This window comes from Erpetoichthys calabaricus, chromosome 12 (assembly GCF_900747795.2).
Source record: "Erpetoichthys calabaricus chromosome 12, fErpCal1.3, whole genome shotgun sequence".
NCBI lineage: Eukaryota > Metazoa > Chordata > Cladistia > Polypteriformes > Polypteridae > Erpetoichthys > Erpetoichthys calabaricus.
The window spans coordinates 119,467,892-119,487,305 of NC_041405.2; the positions used below are offsets into that span (position 1 = coordinate 119,467,892).

Consider the following 19,414-nt stretch of genomic DNA (forward strand, 5'->3'; position numbering starts at 1 on the left):
CTTGACTTTTTCCTTTTATTAAAATTGTTTGTAAACACCGCAAAGTTCATTTATTGCAGTGAAGCTTTCAGCAATTCTGTGATTAAACAATATACTACTATACAAGCTAAGATGAATAATTAACAGTGCAAATACAGTTCATGTTCCTCCTGAGAAATTCCAGTAAATGATATAATTTCATCAACAACTCTTCTGACTGTGACCATACCGTACAGAGCAAGAGCTCACAGAATAACCAAGAACCTCCCAATACCAAGAAAGGTGTACGTCATTGTAGATAGAAAGCAAAAACTGCTTAGACTTGTGATTTTCTTTTTCTTTTGTTTTTAACTTTTTATTTAAATCAAATAACCTGCATGTCAAGTAAAACAAAAATAGGTTCGAAGCAAATTGACCCCTACCCATGAGACTTGTGATTTTCAAGTAAACAAGACATCAGGCTAAAAATATCTGTGGGATCACTCAGGGATTACATTTTGGGACAGGACTGTGTCATCCTCATTATTTAAAAATTCAGCATGGTTTAAATTAATAAAGCGGGATAATCTCATTGCTCCTTCAAGGAGAAAAAAAAGGCACTTGTTATTGCGACTGTTATCCCATTATGGAATTTAGTAATCGTAAAAATAAAGAATTCAAGCTTCCCTTGAGATCAGGATGATGTGTCTAGTCAGCTTTGATCTGCAATTATTTTAATTTCAAAGTGTTATGCATTTCAAGGATAGAAATGCTAGTGAAATTAAACACTTTTTTAAATTCAGCAAAATGCAACCACATTCATCCTTCAAACTGGCTTGTCTGTATCTTCAGCTAGTTTATAAAAGCGAGTAAATGAGCTTCTCTACAAAACATACTGGATTTAGTTAGTGTTTCAAAACATTCACATTGGTTAGCCATTCTTGTGTCTCAGCTATTAATACTTTAAAAAAACAAGCCAAATTTCTCAAATCATACATCATGGAACAAGTTAACAGAAATGCATAAATAAGAAATATCTGGATAGCAGAGCATGTTATATCAAATTCACTGCTGAAAAGAAATTAATTGATTCTCTGAGTCTGTCAGAGTAGGCCATGTCCTCATGTCCTGGGATGTACCTGGTTGGTCTCCTCTGCACAGCATCAAGTGCTGCTATGTCTTTCTTGTACTGTGTTGACCAGAACTGAACATGATACTTGAGTATAACATCCCTTGACTTATATTCTATAGTTTTAATGATATAGGTGTGGCATATGGCTGGGGGTCCTGCCGTCGGGACGCCTGGAGGGTCAGGGAGAGGAGCAATACCTTTGCCAGGCCACGAGAGGGCAGCCGCCCTGGTCTGCATGGGAGCCACAGGAGCAGAGCTTGGAAGCTCAACCCGGTTGGGGCCCGTGGTCACCGCCAGGGGGCACCCGGATATTTGTGGAGCCCTGGAAGGCAGCACTTCTGCCACACCAGGAAGTGCTACCGGAAGAAGAGTACGCCTAGAGTGCTTCTGGATGCAAGAGCTGGATCAGAAGATCAGGAAGCACCTGGAGCACATCCGGGGAATGTATAAAAGGGGCCACCTCACTCTGACAAGAGAGCCGGAGTCGGGTAGAAGTGGACAGAACTTGCCTGAGAGGAGTTGGAGGCGACAGGAGGAAGAAGAAGAAAGGAGTTGAAAGGACTGTGTGTTTGGGTGATTACTGCACTGGTGGTTGGACTTGTAAATAGGGGAGGCATATAAAACGTGCGTGTTTAAGATGTTCCGTGTCTGCCTGTGTGTGTCGGGTTCGAGCTTTCCACATAGGCTAACATTTTATTTGCCTTTTTAATTGTGGAGGCAAATAAAACGTGCGTGTTTAAGATGTTCCGTGTCTGCCTGTGTGTGTCAGGTTCGAGCTTTCCACATAGGCTAACGTTTTATTTGCCTTTTTAATTGCTTCTGTTCATTGCTTACTCAATGAAAATGCTGTGTCAACACATACCCCTAAATCCATTTCAGAGGTTGCTTCCTACATGACGGTGTCTCCTATCTTTTTTTTATAGTTGGCATTCGTTTTGCCCACATGTAGCACTTTGCAGTTTTTTGCATGAAACTGCACTCTCCAAGTGTCCACTCAGTATTCCTTTAACCGAATCCACGTCTTTAAGGTTGGTGCTGACATGCATAAGTTTTTTAACATTAATTGTTTTATGCTAATTTCCCATTTCAGTTGTACCCATTTCCATGTTTTAATATATCCTCAGAGGTTAAAATTCAAACTATAAATATTTTTAATTACATTTTGGCTTGTGAAAACTGAGGGTCTTTTTCCACTGTCTTCTATGGCACTTTCAATTAGACATATCGGTTATTACATTTTGAACAAGTTTGGAAATTCAGATATCTTCAATGTGTTTTTCTATAAAACACATCATATCAAAAATCTATTTGACATATCCACAGATATGGACAACAATATCGGTATCTTTATTCTAATATTTCATAGCACAGCTTTGAAGACATTAACTGCTTTATCAGAGTCTCTACACATCTTGACTAGTTGTTTAACCCACTCTTCCTCAGTTCTCTAAGGTTTGATGGCCACCTTCTCCCAATTGTAACTTTCAGCAGATGACCAGTGGGATTCAAATCAGGACTCATACCAGGCCATCTCAGAATGATCCAATGTTTCCTTCTCCTCTATTCTGTGACCGAGACATAGCTTTCTAACACCCTAAAGGTGTTCTGGCATTGTTTTGCCCTGCTGATTCAAAGAGACAGCGAAGCAACTTTAGAACATCAGAGTTTTCCCCTTGTTTCGCAGTAGGGATTGTATTCTTTTTTTTCTTTTTTTTTTGAAAGCATTGTTTTTTATTATGAACACAAGAGTTGATGTGAATTACCAAGAAGTTCTCTTCTGGTTTTGTCTGTCCACGAGACATTCTCTCAGAAGAACTGTGGCTTGTCAACATGCATTGTGGCAAACCCCGGAAGCTTGCTTGTGTTTCTGCTTTAGATGCGAGATCTTTCTAGATGTACGGTCTCCATCTCTGGTCCTGGAGGGTTACTGTGGCTGCAGGTTTTTATTCTAACCCTTTTCTTAATTAGTGACCAGTTCTTGCTGCTAATTAATTTCTTCTCCCTTCATTTTAATTGACTTGGTTTTTAAGATTCAGTCCTCTGAATTGCCTAATTGTTTCCCTTAAACGGCACCCAAACAGAAATGAGATGTGAAGTAAGATGTCAGATGACCAGCTAAGTCTGGGCCTCAAACTCCAACCACTTTCACTCAAACCAGTTTCTTAATTAAAAGCAAATTCTTCTTTATTAAACCTGTTAATTTTATTCCATGGTTTGTTGGTGCTCTCATTCTGCTCAGATTTCCAAAACTGTTGATTTTCTATTTTCAAAATGTTTTGTGGACCTAAGCAGATCAACGTTTGTGAGACCTGATGAACACAGGTTAGCCAGACATGTGTTAGCTTGTTTTGTACCTCTTTATTGTTTGGTTGCTAATTAAGGAAAAAGAAATAAGAGGTCTGAGTCTTAAACAGTAAGTCAATTAAAATGAAGGCAAAAGAGTTAATTAGCAGCAAAAAACAAGTAACCTATTAAGAAAGGGTTAGAATGAAACCCTGCAGCCCCAACAGTGCTTCAGGACCGCAACTGGAGATCCCTGGTTTAGATCCTCCACCATGCAGCCTTTTTTAATCCCGATGGTGACAGTGGCTACAACTCGAGACTGTTAAACCTTAACCTGTTAAACCTACTGTTAAATCTTGAAGGTTAGCTTGGACCTGTTTTGACGTTTTTCATGGGTTCTTTCTCCACTATTCACATGTGTCTCTTCAGTCTTTGGTTAATTTTCCTCGTGCAGCCACATGCATGTTGGCTACAGTCACATAGGCCTTAAACTTCTTGATAACACTGGGCAGAGGAACATCAAGTTCTGTTGAGATGGTCTTAACACCTTTACACTGACCATGCTTGGCTGTTACTGTCTGTCTTGCCTCTCAAAACAACTCTTATTTTTTTCCTTCGCTTTCCATGTTTAGTGTTACACAAAATAGTTGAACAAGATCTTTTCTCCATTTAAACTAGCTGAATGAGTGATTACAAGATGGAAGACATCTGTGATGATCATTAAAAGCATTAGCTCAAAGAATGACTACAAGATAATTATTTCTTTTAATGTCTAAAGGATTCTAATTATTTTCTCCTGGCCATTTTGGAATGTCTCTCTGTAATAAGCAATAGTTAAATTTTGTTTCTCACTCCTTTCTCTTTTGTTTCAATACAAACCAAAGATATGCATATATGGATGATGAATAACCTTTTATTTTCAATACATTTCAGGAAGAAAGGTGCATTATTTAAATAAAATCCAGGAATACTGATATTCTTTCCCACGTCTTTACAGTTGCACTCAAATGGGCCCAGTTTAACATTAACAGTTAACCTTAACTCCACATCTTTGTGGATGTGGGAGTAAAATCGGAGCACCCAGGACCACATAGACACAAGGGGAATATGAAAAGTCGACACAGAGTAAGATCATGATGAGTTTTGAATTTAGGGTGCTTCACCCATGAAGCAATAGCGCTAACTGCCACACTGCTGTGCAATCTAAAATGTAATCAATGACCAGAATTACAATGTTCTGGACTGAAAATGTATAATTGAGAATTAACACATGACTTTTGAAATCCTCCTCATCTATACTTAAAATTCTGACTAGCTTTTAGCTATTTAAATAGTTTATTTTCACTTAACAGAGTGCAATTATGTCTACTTAAAAGAAGCCGTTAAAATGGCTTGCAAGGATGCCTCCTCTGCTAAAAACTATGGCAGAAATATTTTAAAATATGAGTACTTGAAAAACAGAAAACAGGGGTTTAAAAAAACAAATAAAACTGCAGGCACTAAAATGAGGAGCTGCTGTCATACAGTGAATAAAAATGATCACTGCTGAAAAGGACACAAAAACACACTCTTAAAAAAAAAGTGAATACCAACAATTCATTTTAACATCCTTCAGTTGATTATGTCCAACTGAAATGAAGCTTTCTTTGCTATGCTTTAGCTTGAAAATTAATAAAAATCAATGTTCCGGAAATCTCAAAGCAAAACAGGCCTGCCAAGACAGTGCAGATTTTTTTAAAGAAAAGCCGGCATGAAACAGGGCTTGAAGTGTAACTACAGTTAGGTCCATAAATATTTGGACAGAGACAACTTTTTTCTAATTTTGGTTCTGTACATTACCACAATGAATTTTAAATGAAAAACTCAGATGCAGTTGAAGTGCAGACTTTCAGCTTTAATTCAGTGGGGTGAACAAAATGATTGCATAAAAATGTGAGGCAACTAAAGCATTTTTTTTAACACCATCCCTTCATTTCAGGGGCTCAAAAATAATTGGACAATTGACTCAAAGGCTATTTCATGGGCAGGTGTGGGCAAGTCCGTCGTTATGTCATTATCATTTAAGCAAATAAAAGGCCTGGAGTTGATTTGAGGTGTGGTGCTTGCATGTGGAAGATTTTCCTGTGAACAGACAACATGCGGTCAAAGGAGCTCTCCGTGCAGGTGAAAGAAGCCATCCTTAAGCTGCGAAAACAGAAAAAACCCATCCAAGAAATTGCTACAATATTACAAGTGGCTAAATCTACAGTTTGGTACATCCTGAGAAAGAAACCAAGCACTGGTGAACTCAGCAACACAAAAAGATCTGGATGTCCACAGAAGACAACAGTGGTGGATGATCGCAGAATCATTTCCATGGTGAAGAGAAACCCCTTCACAACAGCCAACCAAGTGAATAACACTCTCCAGGGGGGTAGGCGTATCGATATCCAAGTCTACCATAAAGAGAAGACTGCATGAAAGTAAATACAGAGGGTGCACTGCAAGGTGCAAGCCACTCATAAGCCTCAAGAATAGAAAGGCTAGATTGGACTTTGCTAAAAAACATCTAAAAAGCCAGCACAGTTCTGGAAAAACATTCTTTGGACAGATGAAACCAAGATCAACCTCTACCAGAATGATGGTAAGAAAAAAGTATGGAGAAGGCGTGGAACAGCTCATTATCCAAAGCATACTACATCATCTGTAAAACACGGTGGAGGCAGTGTGATGGCTTGGGCGTGCATGGCTGCCAGTGGCACTGGGACACTAGTGTTTATTGATGATGTGACACAGGACAGAAGCAGCTGAATGAATTCTGAGGTATTCAGAGACATACTGTCTGCTCAAATCCAGCTAAATGCAGTCAAATTGATTGGGCAGCGTTTCATGATACAGATGGACAATGACCCAAAACATACAGCCAAAGCACCCCAGGAGTTTATTAAAGCAAAGAAGTGGAAAATTCTTTAATGGCCAAGTCAGTCACCTGATCTTAACCCAATTGAGCATGCATTTCACTTGTTGAAGACTAAACTTCAGACAGAAAGGCCCACAAACAAACAGCAACTGAAAGCCGCTGCAGTAAAGGCCTGGCAGAGCATTAAAAAGGAGGAAACCCAGCATCTGGTGATGTCCATGAGTTCAAGACTTCAGGCTGTCATTGCCAGCAAAGGGTTTTCAACCAAGTATTAGAAATGAACATTTTATTTCCAGTTATTTAATTTGTCCAATTACTTTTGAGCCCCTGAAATGAAGGGATTGCGTTAAAAAAATTAGTTGCCTCACATTTTTGTGCAATCATTTTGTTCACCCTACTGAATTAAAGCTGAAAGTCTGCACTTCAACTGCATCTGAGTTGTTTCATTTAAAATTCATTGTGGTAACGTACAGAACCAAAATTAGAAAAAAGTTGTCTCTGTCCAAATATTTATGGACCTAACTGTATACTCACCAGTACAGAGAAACTGAACTTCTGAATTTCTCAGTGTTGCATACTGCCACTGCTTTCCAGTGTTAACGGTTCGGTTCACGCTAATCTCAGATGCCCTAATAACACTTCCAACCCGAGTTGTTGCAGTTGAACCACCAAGGGGGAACAAAACAATCTAGCTGCTCCTTGATCTAGAATTAGTTTATCATGCCACTCGAAACCTCAAGGGGGCTCTTTTATCAACAGTGTTTGTGTTGTTGCATTCAATGCTACCACTCTACATAGCCTTAAACATAGGGTACCGGCATTTACGTATATTCACTAAAGACACTAGCATGAACACCTGGTCAAAATAAAAGCTTCTATTAAAGGTAAACCAAACTACAAGCACAAGTCGATGCAAACAAACAGGAAGGGAAGATAGGAAGAAGCTACGTCTTGTGCTGTGTTTGCTTTGCAGCAGTGGCACAAGATAGTACAAGTGAGAGAGAGAACGAAGCTGTATTTTTATTGCAGGGAACAACTGCAGTCGAATCTATAGCCGAGAGATAACAAGCACTTTGAGGAATGAGAGGTGTGATTGTCATAATTACATTAATCAGTGATGCATTTTTATTTGTTAAAAAGTTTCAGTCTGACAAGTATATACAAATACATATGTACCATTATTTTTAGTTACGCAATGATATGGATTTTAGGCCAAACCACTCTCCAGACTATATTGCCAAACAGGAAATTTTGTAGTCTAGTACTATGAGACTATTGCCAATTTTGAGCTTTGAATATTATTCACAGACAAGTTCTCCAAATAAAATAAAACTAAAGAATCATTGCAGTCCACTGCTACCTAAGAGTACTTAATGTTCGTGGCTTACACTACTTCTGCCCATTCATCAGCATTCTGAAAAACTGACTAAACCTTTCCTTTCACAAAGGCCAAAGAGACCCCTGCATGATCACGTACAAAATTAAGTTTGGTATTTTACAAGTCAAAGTTATTTCTTCACAACCATTGTATATATTAGTTTGCCACATTAAACAGTGTTTCTAAAGTGAAGCATCCATGTTTATATATAAAACACAAACCCTACTCCCTTTTAGTTTAAAAGCGGATATTTGACAGGATGGTACATCTAGGGTATAGGTATGCACTAAGAAAAGACATTTTCATTCATACATCAATATTTACGGGTAACACAAAATCCCTCCAAGTCTTAAAAATGCTTTTAAGGATTTGATTCAAATTTGGTAACACAGAAAAAAGAACAATAGCCAATGTGATTTTGTATTTGTTGATAAATGTTGTATATGTCAGTATCTATTAAACTGCTAACTTTCATGATCTGTTCTGCACTAAGGGCATGCATTATGCCGGAAAAAGATGGAGCAGAAGCAGTTGACAGGCCAAACAGTAGCACTAACCAATAGGGTGGACGAACAACTGAAGAGGAAGTAAAAAAGAGACGTGATCACGTTTGGCATCGACAGTCAGGTATGAAATAGAAGGACAAAGTTTGGCTAAGCTTAATTAAGATGTGAAGCGCAATGGCTAATATCCATCCATCCATTTTCTGCCACTTATCTGGGTTTGGGTCACGGAGGCTAAGCAATGATGCCTGGATATCACTTTTCCCTGCCATCTCCTCCAAAGTATCTGGGGGAAAATAAGGCACTCCCAGGCCAGTCGAGATATACAAATTGTCCAATGTGTCCTGGTTCTGCTCTGAGGTCTCCTCCAAGTTGGACATGCCCAAAACAGCACCCTGGGGAGACGTCCAGGAGGTATTCTAACCAGATGCCCAAAACACCTCAACTGGCTCCTTTCAATACAGAGAAGTAGTGGCTCTATTTTGAGCTTCTCCTGAATGTCTGCCCTTCTTACCCTATCTATAAGGCTGAGCTCAGACCCCTAGTGAAGGAAATTCTTTTCTGGCACTTGTATCCATGATCTATTTCTTTCAGTCACTACCAAAAGCTTGTGGCCATAGGTGAGGAGCTGGTATTGCTATAACACATTTTCTCAATTACGTAAACAATACAGAAGAGTTAATGCTCGTCATTCATTATGCACTCAGCTTTTCCTAATAACTGAATTAATTTAACAGCCACAAAAACATATAAAATACCTAGTCAGGGGCTGGACAATATTTGTAAAGAATTCCTCAAGAGTGTGAACTTCATAGTAAAGCACAGGGGCTATACAATTCATATTGCGAGAGATCTTGTATCAGATCTGGAGACTACTCAAAAAGATACCTCCACGACCAAACTAGCAGCATCTTTATTTGTGCACTGCCTAAGCAGATTGCCAAGCAATTTCTTAATTAGAGACACCAACTCTACTAGTCTTTCTACTAAACATTAATGGTTAAATGTATGTTGATCCATATTTTTCTATTTCGTATATTATGCAATATAAAATATTTTCAATCATTGCTTGTCTTTTCTGTGGCAATGAACAAAATATATTTAATTCAGCATAATTCAAAATATAAATATAAAATATAGTTTCCATACTTTTAATGACATATTTGTGCTTTTCATGTTCATAACAGTGTGTCTGCTGCATGTGGAATTCATTTTATAACATTACTTATTGTACTAAGTCAATTAAAACTGCCTACAAAGTAATCTAGTAAATTTGTTCCCCTTTCCCAACTCCAAAAGGCCCACTGCAGCTGTACTTTAGTCTTGTTTGGTCTGCTGGTAATCTGCAGTTCTGAGGCACACTGCAACAGCACTAAATCCCTAAGTTGGCCTTGTTACATTAAAAATTGATTAAGACCAGACCAGCACAGGATCGTCCCCAGCAAAGAGCACACTGGAACTGGCCCATATTAGTTTCATTGTACTTTATACAGGTAATTTTAAATCCTAACCAAACTGATTACACTGCATTGTATTTTTCATAAAAACCGTAGATTTTTGAAAGAATCATATCACATGTCTTGCATATGCACAATTAAAACAATGTTTTAGTGAGTAATTTCACTGACACGAATACCAATCAACCTGTAAATACATGAGGAGAACATACAAGTTCCACTTAGAACCTCGTCCTGTGAGGCAGGAATGACAGCTCTGCACTACCACTCTGCCTACAGTTTGTTGAAAGACTTCTACAAGTTACTAAACTTCAGCCTGATTAAAGTTAGGTCAATTGGCCTAAGTGTTTTTAGTATTTGTGTATGTACAATGAGGGGGTGGGGGAGATCAGTAATGTGGGGTTCGGAGGTTGCTGGTCATAAAGTCTTTTTTATTATTTAGGTGTTCTTCATTTTAAGCCTGCATATGCTGGGTTCACGTCCAAATGTCTACTAATGGTGTTTTCCTTTGAGAGCCATGATTCCAGCAGTTTTCTGGGACTATTAGTATTAGCCTTGAATTTTATTTGCACCGTGTCCCAGTTAAACGTGTTATTTAGGTGTTCTTCATTTTAAGCCTGCATATGCTGGGTTCACGTCCAAATGTCTACTAATGGTGTTTTCCTTTGAGAGCCATGATTCCAGCAGTTTTCTGGGACTATTAGTATTAGCCTTGAATTTTATTTGCACCGTGTCCCAGTTAAACGTGTGTCTGGGTGAATATGTATGTGCACATAGCATAGATTGTGAGTTCTTCCTTCTGACAGCGTTGAGATATTCTTGTAAAATTCAAGAACTTTAGAAATACTATGTACACATCACCGTAAATTTTAACTTATTAACCAAAGGTCAACAACCTAGCAGATGAATGTTATTACTTCATAAGCTACAAGTACGTAGTGCAGACTAAACAGCTAGACCTACTATTTTTTAGGGTCACCTCGCGGATGTAACACTACCAATTTTAAGGGCCTATTCACACTTGAGCATTGTCAATTTCCAGCATTTTACAAGCTTTTTTATGGCTTTCTACAAATGTTTTACCTAACATTTTTGCAACTTTTTGGGTGTTTTCTGGTGCTTTTCAGGTGTTTTCGAGTATTTTCAAGCATTTTTAAAGAAGTGGTTTTCAGGAAAAAAATATCCTAATTTCCATTTTGTAGGCTTTGAGGTGGTTGTTAAGTTTTCGGAATGTCTTTTCTGACATTTGTGCTTTTATTCCTGGTGATCACAATACCGAAGCGAAGGTGTCCTTAGGCCAGGTTTATACTTCATGCCTCGCGACTCATGTTCCTGAGGACGCTACTGCTACGCAAGCGGTGTACTGTTTATACTTGTGTACATACTTTATGTAAATCTGGAATATGCCACCAGGTGGCAGAGCAAGATATCATCACGGAGCTTTAACACATTTCATCATGGAAGTGATATCAAGTATCAAGAGAGCTGGAATATCATAAATGTAATGTGTTCTGTGTGGCAATCACTCCCTGCCGCTGCGCTGGGTTTTCAACAGCACATAGCAATTAAAAACTGGGTCGGTTTTAAGATGCCATTTATGACTTTCTGCTTTAATGACAAAATAAACTGCAAGATTAAAGTTGAAATTTCCACTTTAATCACAAAATAGACCTTTTTATTGTCACTATTTTTTTTTCTCTGTGGCTCAAATACACTTCCGTACTTTCTAATGCTGTTGTGAAGGTTCAAAAAATAAATCTATAAATAAATAATAAAAAAGATGGCACATAGGATGGTACGTGAGATCTTTAAATTGATTTGTGTCATTACAATGGGGAATATGCAAACTTTGAAGAGAAAAGCACCATGAATACATTTGTATGTCAGCACATCAAACCATTCATCAAACATCGAAGCACGCACATTGGCCTCTCATACAGATCCTACAGGATCAAAGAGGCCATAAATCACGTATTTTTGCATATAATCTGTTGGTTTACATGTGAACACTATTGGTTTATGAATATTTACTATTGGTTTATGCGCATACTTAATTGGTTTGCGTGTGTACAATACTGGTTCCATTCATATGAATTGTATTGGTTTTTGTCCTTATATTATCGGTTTATGTGTGAACTATATCTGTTTGTATATGCATACTACTGGTTTGCGGATGAACTATATTGATATATATTGTGTCTTATCACTGGTTCCAGTGTGTTTGTTATTGAATGGATAAACCTGTCTGGGAATGGATTCCCTAGTGGCAGCATCATGCTATGGGGATTTTGTCAGAGTTGAAGACATAATGGCTAAGCATTAGGCCAAAATGACACTGGGATGGCTCAAAAACAGAAAGGTGAATGTTTTGGAATGGCCAAGTCAAAGCCCTGATCTTAACCTTGTTGAGAATCTGTGGCACTATGTGAAAACTGCTGTTCAGAGGTGCCACACCACCAACACAGAGGGTCTCTAGAAATCCTGCCAAGAAAAATGGTGAATAATTACTCCTGAACAGTGTGCAGAACTGGGACATACTTACATACACCAAAAGAATGAAGGCTGTTACTGCAGCAAAAGGGTTTTTAACAAAGTATGACTATGTTGGGCTTGAATACTTAATGCAAACACTCACTCATATCTACAGAAAAGGGTTTATTTGGACTTTGGAAATGTATTGTTACAGCACAAGAGATCACATAATCGCTAAATATGTAGACAAATTTTTTGTCATGCAGAAAATTAGAATGACTTTTAAAGGGATTGAATACTTTTTCATATTACTCCGTTTGTGAAAGGGCTTGGTGGTAATTATTTCTAACAGTATTTTCCCTTAATTCTAAAATGATCACGGGGCTGAAGTTAGGTATGCATTCGGCTGGCTTTTTATTCACTACTAGCTACATCCAGTATATACTTGCTGTCAGTTACTTATTCACACAGCTTTTGAAAACCAGCTTCCTATTCTATTTAACAGCAACGCAAAATATTTTACAGTGTGTACATTAATATTAATCAGCATCATTACAAACTGGTCAATTATTTGAAAAAATAAATATTCTACATTTTGGTCCTGCACCAGTCAAAAATGTTAAACTCAACTTTAATTTAACAAAGGAATCTGTCTTGTCACAAAATTGTGAAAATGAAGGTGGTCCAAAATGATTTAACCCTTTACAGTGCCCATTAAATATCACAGTAAATCTCATTTATCAGATATTGGATATGGAATACTCAGTTTCACCCAGGTGCCTACACTGGGCAGGGCAAACCTCAGCTGCAACTTAAGAAACACATTTATCTGCCTTGTCACAAAACTGTGAAAGGTAAGGTAGCCCAATATGATGTAACTCACCCATGCCATGCAGGTTGTAATTGTGGAATATTTAGCTTTTCAAAGCATGGAGACGTTTGTATTATGAGAAATATTAAACACGTTGTAGATGTGCAAGCATTGGGACATTGTGGTTAGGGCTTTGCACTTTCTACCCTGTGTTTGTGGGTTCAAGTCCTGATACTGACAGTGTGTGACCATGAGCAGGTCACTTCCCCTGTCTGTGTGGCTCGGTGGGTCACTGGGCATAAGAAATGTAACCAGCAGTAACTAATTGTATTTTGGATAAAGTCACCAGTTGTAAATGTAGAATATTTGCCTTCAGAATAAGTAACTAGTTTGTAATGCTGTGTGAAAAAGTACAGTCACGGGTTGCAAGCAAGTATGCAGCTGGGAGCGAATAAGAACACGGCCGAATATGTACCTAACTTCAGCCTTGTGTTCATTAAAGACTCAAGGGTAGATTCTGTTAAATAGTAATAATTATCTCCAAGTCCTTTTACAAGCGTATTGGGTGAAAAAAAAAATATTGCATTGATTTAACGCAAATCAGTCTCCTGATCAGTCTCCTACCCACTTTTCTTCACACTCCATGACTCTACCGGCACCTTGAGTTCCTGTTACTTGTCCATCGAAGATCACATGAACGACCAATATAGTCGGCACAGAGAACTGATACAGTTGCACCCCCTTGTGGTCCACAAGTGGCATCCCAGATGGGACTTCCTCACTGTCTGCAGGCAGGAGCCCCAGTTTAAAAAATAATTTTCTTGTGGCCAACCCAACGCAGCACTGCCAGTGCCAGCGCACTAAAAACACGTCAGCAACCTCACAGTGCCCATTAACAGAGGCTCATGGACGCAGCATTCCTACTGATGGGGAAGAAGACTGCTAGGCGAGGTCCAAAGGCTGCGAGCAGCCAAGCACTCACCGTCACGGGTATTTCCCAGAGCAGTGGGAAAGAAAGAGTGGCCACTCGGGAGAAGGAAGCTCCGGATGACGGGATCTGAGTGGTAGGTGTCGGGCCCAGGGACAGCTTGCCCTGGGAAAGTTTTGTGTCTGTTCCATACACCTACTTTATAGCTGGTGAATGCTCCACATCTGTGAGCGAACCAAGCTAATCCATGGAGTGATGGCGAGGCAAGCAGCGAGGAGTCAGCCGACAAACACTGGGGCCTGCTGTACTCTGAATACAGCAGCGAGGAGGAGGATCGCCTGGAGTCTTACAACACCAAAGGGCCCAAGCACTCTTCTTAATACAGGTAAAAGGGTGGATGGTGTCTTTCCTGGGATCCTGCTGTGACATAGGAGGAGGCGGGGGTTTGCGAACTTCCACCCTAAGACTTTACCACCCTGAATGCAGCGGCACAGGAAATTCGCAGGTGCAGTAGCTCCTGGCCACGGACGGGAATGAACAAAACCCAAATGGGCTGCCGGACAATAAAATTAACGATCTTGGGAGTGTACAGGAGTTGGAGAGAGTGCTCCAGCCCATATGTGATTTGTTACAGATCCTACGAACCCCTGAAGAAGGCGATCAACGTGATGGAGCAGATAGCAGAGGCACCTTTGAAAGTCTTCTGCTACGCAAGCGTTTTACTGTTCATACTTGCGTGTGTACTTTATGGAAATCTGGAGGAATCCACCAGGTGGCAGTGCGGGATATTATCACAGTGAGAACTGGTTCGGCTTCGCTGTGTTGTGAATTGCCTGGAACACCCGTTAAAGTCCGATGACACCTTACTGCAATATCACTGAAAAGGATGTTTATTGATTAAATCCATCAATCCAGGGATGTGTCCATTCCAGCAAGCATTGGGCACGAGGCTGAAACAATACCTGGATGGGGCATCAGCTCATCGCAAGGTGAATACAAGCACACACATACACGCTGGCGTCATTTTAGTGTGACCAAGTCTGCATATCTTTGGAAGGAAACCGGAGCACATTGTGGAAACCCTGAAGGAAAACATGTAAACTCCAGGCAGAGAATACCAGCGCCGCGAGACAGCGGTGCTACTACTCCACCACCGTGTCACCCCCAGGTGTGTAATTATTAACAGTATTCATTATTTAAATGAAATTAACGATTTATCTGTAAAACGTAACACACATACTTTAATGCATTTCATCATGAAAGTGATATCAAGTATAATTCTTAGGATTCTAAATGTGCAGAGAGTTGGAATATCATACATTTAATGTGTTCTGTGTGGTGATCTCTTGCTGTTTGCTGCTGCTGTCAGGTCCGGAGGAAGCCCTAGAAAATAAAAGATGGCACAGAAGACAGTATGTGAGACCTTTAAAATGTATTGTATCATTACGATCGGGAATATGCTACGCTTTAATATAAAAGCACCACGAATGCATCTGTATGTCGGCATTTTGCTTCATCACATCAAACCATCAAACATTGAAGCGCGGACATCAATCCCTTAGGATCTGCAAAGCGACTTTCTGTCACATGTACATAGTAACCAGAGACTTTGACGTCACATTCCAACTTTTAGCACACTGCGCCCCCCTTAACTTCTGAGGACCTGCTCAGAGGAGTGATGCAGGCGCGTATGCGTTCAGAACGCCTATGCTCACCAGTTGCAGTACCAGCAAAAAGTCGGGTTTTTTCTGGGGCTTCCTCCTGACTTGACAGCAGCAATCGCCACACAGAACACATTAAATGTATAATATTCCAACTCTCTGCTCATTTAGAATCCTTAGATTTATACTTGATACCAATTTCATGATGAAAATGCATTAAGTATGTTATGTTATATTTTACAGATAAATCGTTAATATCGTTTAAATAATGAATACTGGGTGTCAGCAGAGGCAAAGGAATCGCGACTCCACAAAACGAAACCGCTTTAGTATAAATATGCTTATTTAATTAAATGACGTTTCCCCGGACTCACCCACCCTCCATTGTATTTCATCCATCCAAATATCGGAGGGAACAGAAACTGATTGCCATTCTTGGATTTGCGATTCTTTCGAGAATTGCGGGCTTGCTGGTGTATGTTATATTTTACAGATAAATCGTTAATATCGTTTAAATAATGAATACTGTTAATAATTACACACATGGGGGTGACACTGTGGTGGAGCAGTAGCATTGCTGTCTCGCAGGTATTCCCTGCCTGGAGTTTGCATGTTTTTCTGCTGGGTTTCCACAGTGTGCTCCGGTTTCCTTCCAAAGATATGCTGATTTGGTGAAACTAAAATGACACTAGTGTATGCGAGTGCTTGTATTCACCTTGCAATGAGCTGATGCCTCGTGTTGGGATGGTTTCTGCCTTGTGCCCAATGCTTGCTGGAATGGACATATCCCTGGACTGATGGATTTAATCATTAAACATCCTTTTCAGAGATATTGCGGTAAGGTGTCATCGGAATTTAATGGGTGTTCCAGGCAATTCACAACACAGAGAAATCGAACCTGTTCTGACCGTGATAACATCTCGCACTGCCACCTGGTGGATTCTTCCAGATTTACGTAAAGTAAGCGCGCGAGTATAAACAGTAAAACACTTGCGTAGCAGTAGCGTCCGTTGGAGCACTGTCACGTCGCGTGATGTATAAACCAGCTTTATACTTAAGGACTAAACGTGTTTTCTTAACTGAGGACAACCACCGACTCACTCAATTCAGAAAAGCACATGCAATTTTAAAAAACTACGTGTATTTTATGATTTGTGTCCAGTTGTCCTCACTTGATTACAAGCTACGTATAATCTGTCCCTCAATAGCTGTCACTAAGGGCGTTTTTTTTCCGCTTCTAGTTCAAGGAGCTGTTTCATCCAGGAAGAGGCATTGACTCCCTATCGAGATGCTTCCAAACCGCCCTTGTGTGTGTGTGTGTGTTTTAATCAGGGTTTTACAGTCGATTTCAATGGAACAAGCGTTTGGCCGAAGACGGTCGAAACCTGCTGTATGTTAGTTTTCTAAACTGATCGCTGCGTGAATACTTAGGTATGGTTAGTGTCAAGCGGTTTAGGTGCGTTCCAGCGTAACGCTAGAAACGTGCTTAGCTGGGACTGGATCCCGACACAGGACTGTGACGTCGGCGGAGGGGCTTATAGATTTTGCGTAAGTTTGGTTAAGACGATACCTTAACTTGCTACGTGCCGCAAAGACACTGTCATTTAACAAAATTCGCCTGATCTGCTCATTTGACTCCCCATGCACAAAATATCTTCCTAGTGAATATCTTACAATATATGCTACCATTAAATAAAGGCATCATTTAACAAACTCGCTTAACTACAACACAAGACCCTCGTTCTTTCGGCGCCAGTCGTTCAGTTTTATTTTGGGCACTGGACTGCTTAACGATGTTCTTCTATACTACTACAATAGAAACCACCACGGATTGTAGTCCACAGTAGGCTCCGGCTCGAAGTTGCCTGATGGCACAATACACCGATCAAAATTAATAAAACTTAATTCGCTGAATTCATATTTACAGACACGAATCGCTGAGGATATAAAAACCTACGCGTTACTAAAAGAAGCTTCACGTTAATGTCTAATTAATACAAGAATTAAATAAACAATACTTCACCTCCATAGTCGCTCGCTCAATTCGAACTGAGATAAACCAACAGAACCCGAGAATTTTTCCGATCTTGCGGAATGCTCCAACCTGTAATAGGGGCCTCCAGTTTCTCAAAGTAAGTATTCACAGTTAAATAGTTAAACAGACCAACTCCGCTTTGATGAGCACATTAATCATATAATACTATTTTAAACATTGGACATTCATTGTATTGACCGCAATTTCGACTTTTAAACAATGGGAATTCGACAATCGTGCGGACCATCACTGAGGTGACGTCAAAAATAACGGAATATTCAGCGAGACATGAGCGATTTATACAAAAATTAATAAATATAAAGTACATTATAAATAATTTACATTCTATAAATAAAGCATAGTATAAATTAATTACATTATATATGAATTACAGTGTAAATAAAAAACTGGACCGCTTTCAATACCGTCGCCATTGTCGACTCCTAACTAAACACATTAACAATGTAAATTAAATAAAATGACCAGAAGCAATTAATTAATACATATTCAAACATATTTCCACTGCAAGAATTACTGTAAAAGGTGCCACATATGATTATTATGTAGTAAGCTGGTTAAAATAAGACAGTATGGTGTAGCCTACCTCGTTATGGATTAAATTGTGCGTGTTATTTGTGCATGTGCAAAAAAAAGAACAGAAAAGCAAGCTAGTAAAGAGGAAAGGACACGAGCCGTGAGAGGCACATATTAATTAACGTTGTTAGCTTTTTTTCGCAGCAACTAAATCAAGTCCCCACTTGCTTTCATCACGTTGTCTGGTCAGTTACTTATGAAAGTGCACTGAAAGAGATCAACATAAACATACAACAGCAATCTCGAATAGTAAACGATTGCCGTTTGGAAATCGATCAGATTCGCCGGGCAGCATTCATTTTAATGTCATTAAAAATTGTCTCCTGAGGGTCTGGTGTCAATCTCAACAGCACAGATTATAAGGCAGGAAACAACCCTGAATAGCTGGAGAGACCGACAACCCATCATGGAACCCACTCACATACACATCCATTCCCAAACTGGTTTGTCAATTAACTTGATTCTTTGGGATGTGGCAAGAAAACCAGAACACTCAAATGAAAACCCAAGCAGACAGAAGAACATGCAAACTCTATACAGACAGCTAGGTGCAGGAGTTGAACTTTGCAAACCGTATATGTGAGGCACCACTACTAACCAGTTTGTAATGCAGACCAATTCCCTTTCAAAATATAAAGAAGCTCCTTTTGTTTCCTTAAGTAATTAAAACTCTACAATCATTACTTTTGGCTCAGAAAATGCATACCTTCCTTTACTACCATTAACAAACATGTATTGCTAGAAAAAGTACAGAATTTGCTGTTCTTTTCCAAAATGCTTGACAGTCCAAAATTAATTACATTCATAAATCCTCAACTTCTCACTTAATCCTTCACTTTCATCTTGGACCAGTGATCTACATCAGTTTGCATAATTGGTTTTCTTCTGGGGCGGCACAGTGGGTAGCGCTGCTGCCTCGCAGTTGGGAGATCTGGGGACCTGGGTTCGATTCCCGGGTCCTCCCTGCGTGGAGTTTGCATGTTCTCCCCGTGTCTGCGTGGGTTTCCTCCGGGCGCTCCGGTTTCCTCCCACGGTCCAAAGACATGCAGGTTAGGTGGATTGGCGATTCTAAATTGGCCCTAGTGTGTGCTTGGTGTGTGGGTGTGTTTGTGTGTGTTCTGCGGTGGGTTGGCACCCTGCCCAGGATTGTTTCCTGCCTTGTGCCCTGTGTTGGCTGGGATTGGCTCCAGCAGACCCCCGTGACCCTGTGTTCGGATTCAGCGGGTTAGAAAATGGATGGATGGATGGGTTTTCTTCTGTCATTTTTTTTTTTTTTACAGTTTTATTTTGGTTTTTTTTTCCT

The 19,414-nt window shown here is 39.7% G+C and overlaps 1 protein-coding gene across 1 annotated transcript in view; it reads right to left on the bottom strand.

The window, feature by feature from the left end:
* LOC114662541 (long-chain-fatty-acid--CoA ligase 4-like) overlaps positions 1-17,572 on the bottom strand; it is a 76,943-nt gene extending 59,371 nt beyond the window's left edge. The window contains exon 1 of the mRNA XM_028816066.2: positions 17,506-17,572. Coding sequence (XP_028671899.2) covers positions 17,506-17,511 — 6 coding nt within the window. The 5' untranslated portion in view covers positions 17,512-17,572. The remainder of the gene's footprint in view (positions 1-17,505) is intronic.
* Positions 17,573-19,414: the final 1,842 nt, after the last annotated feature.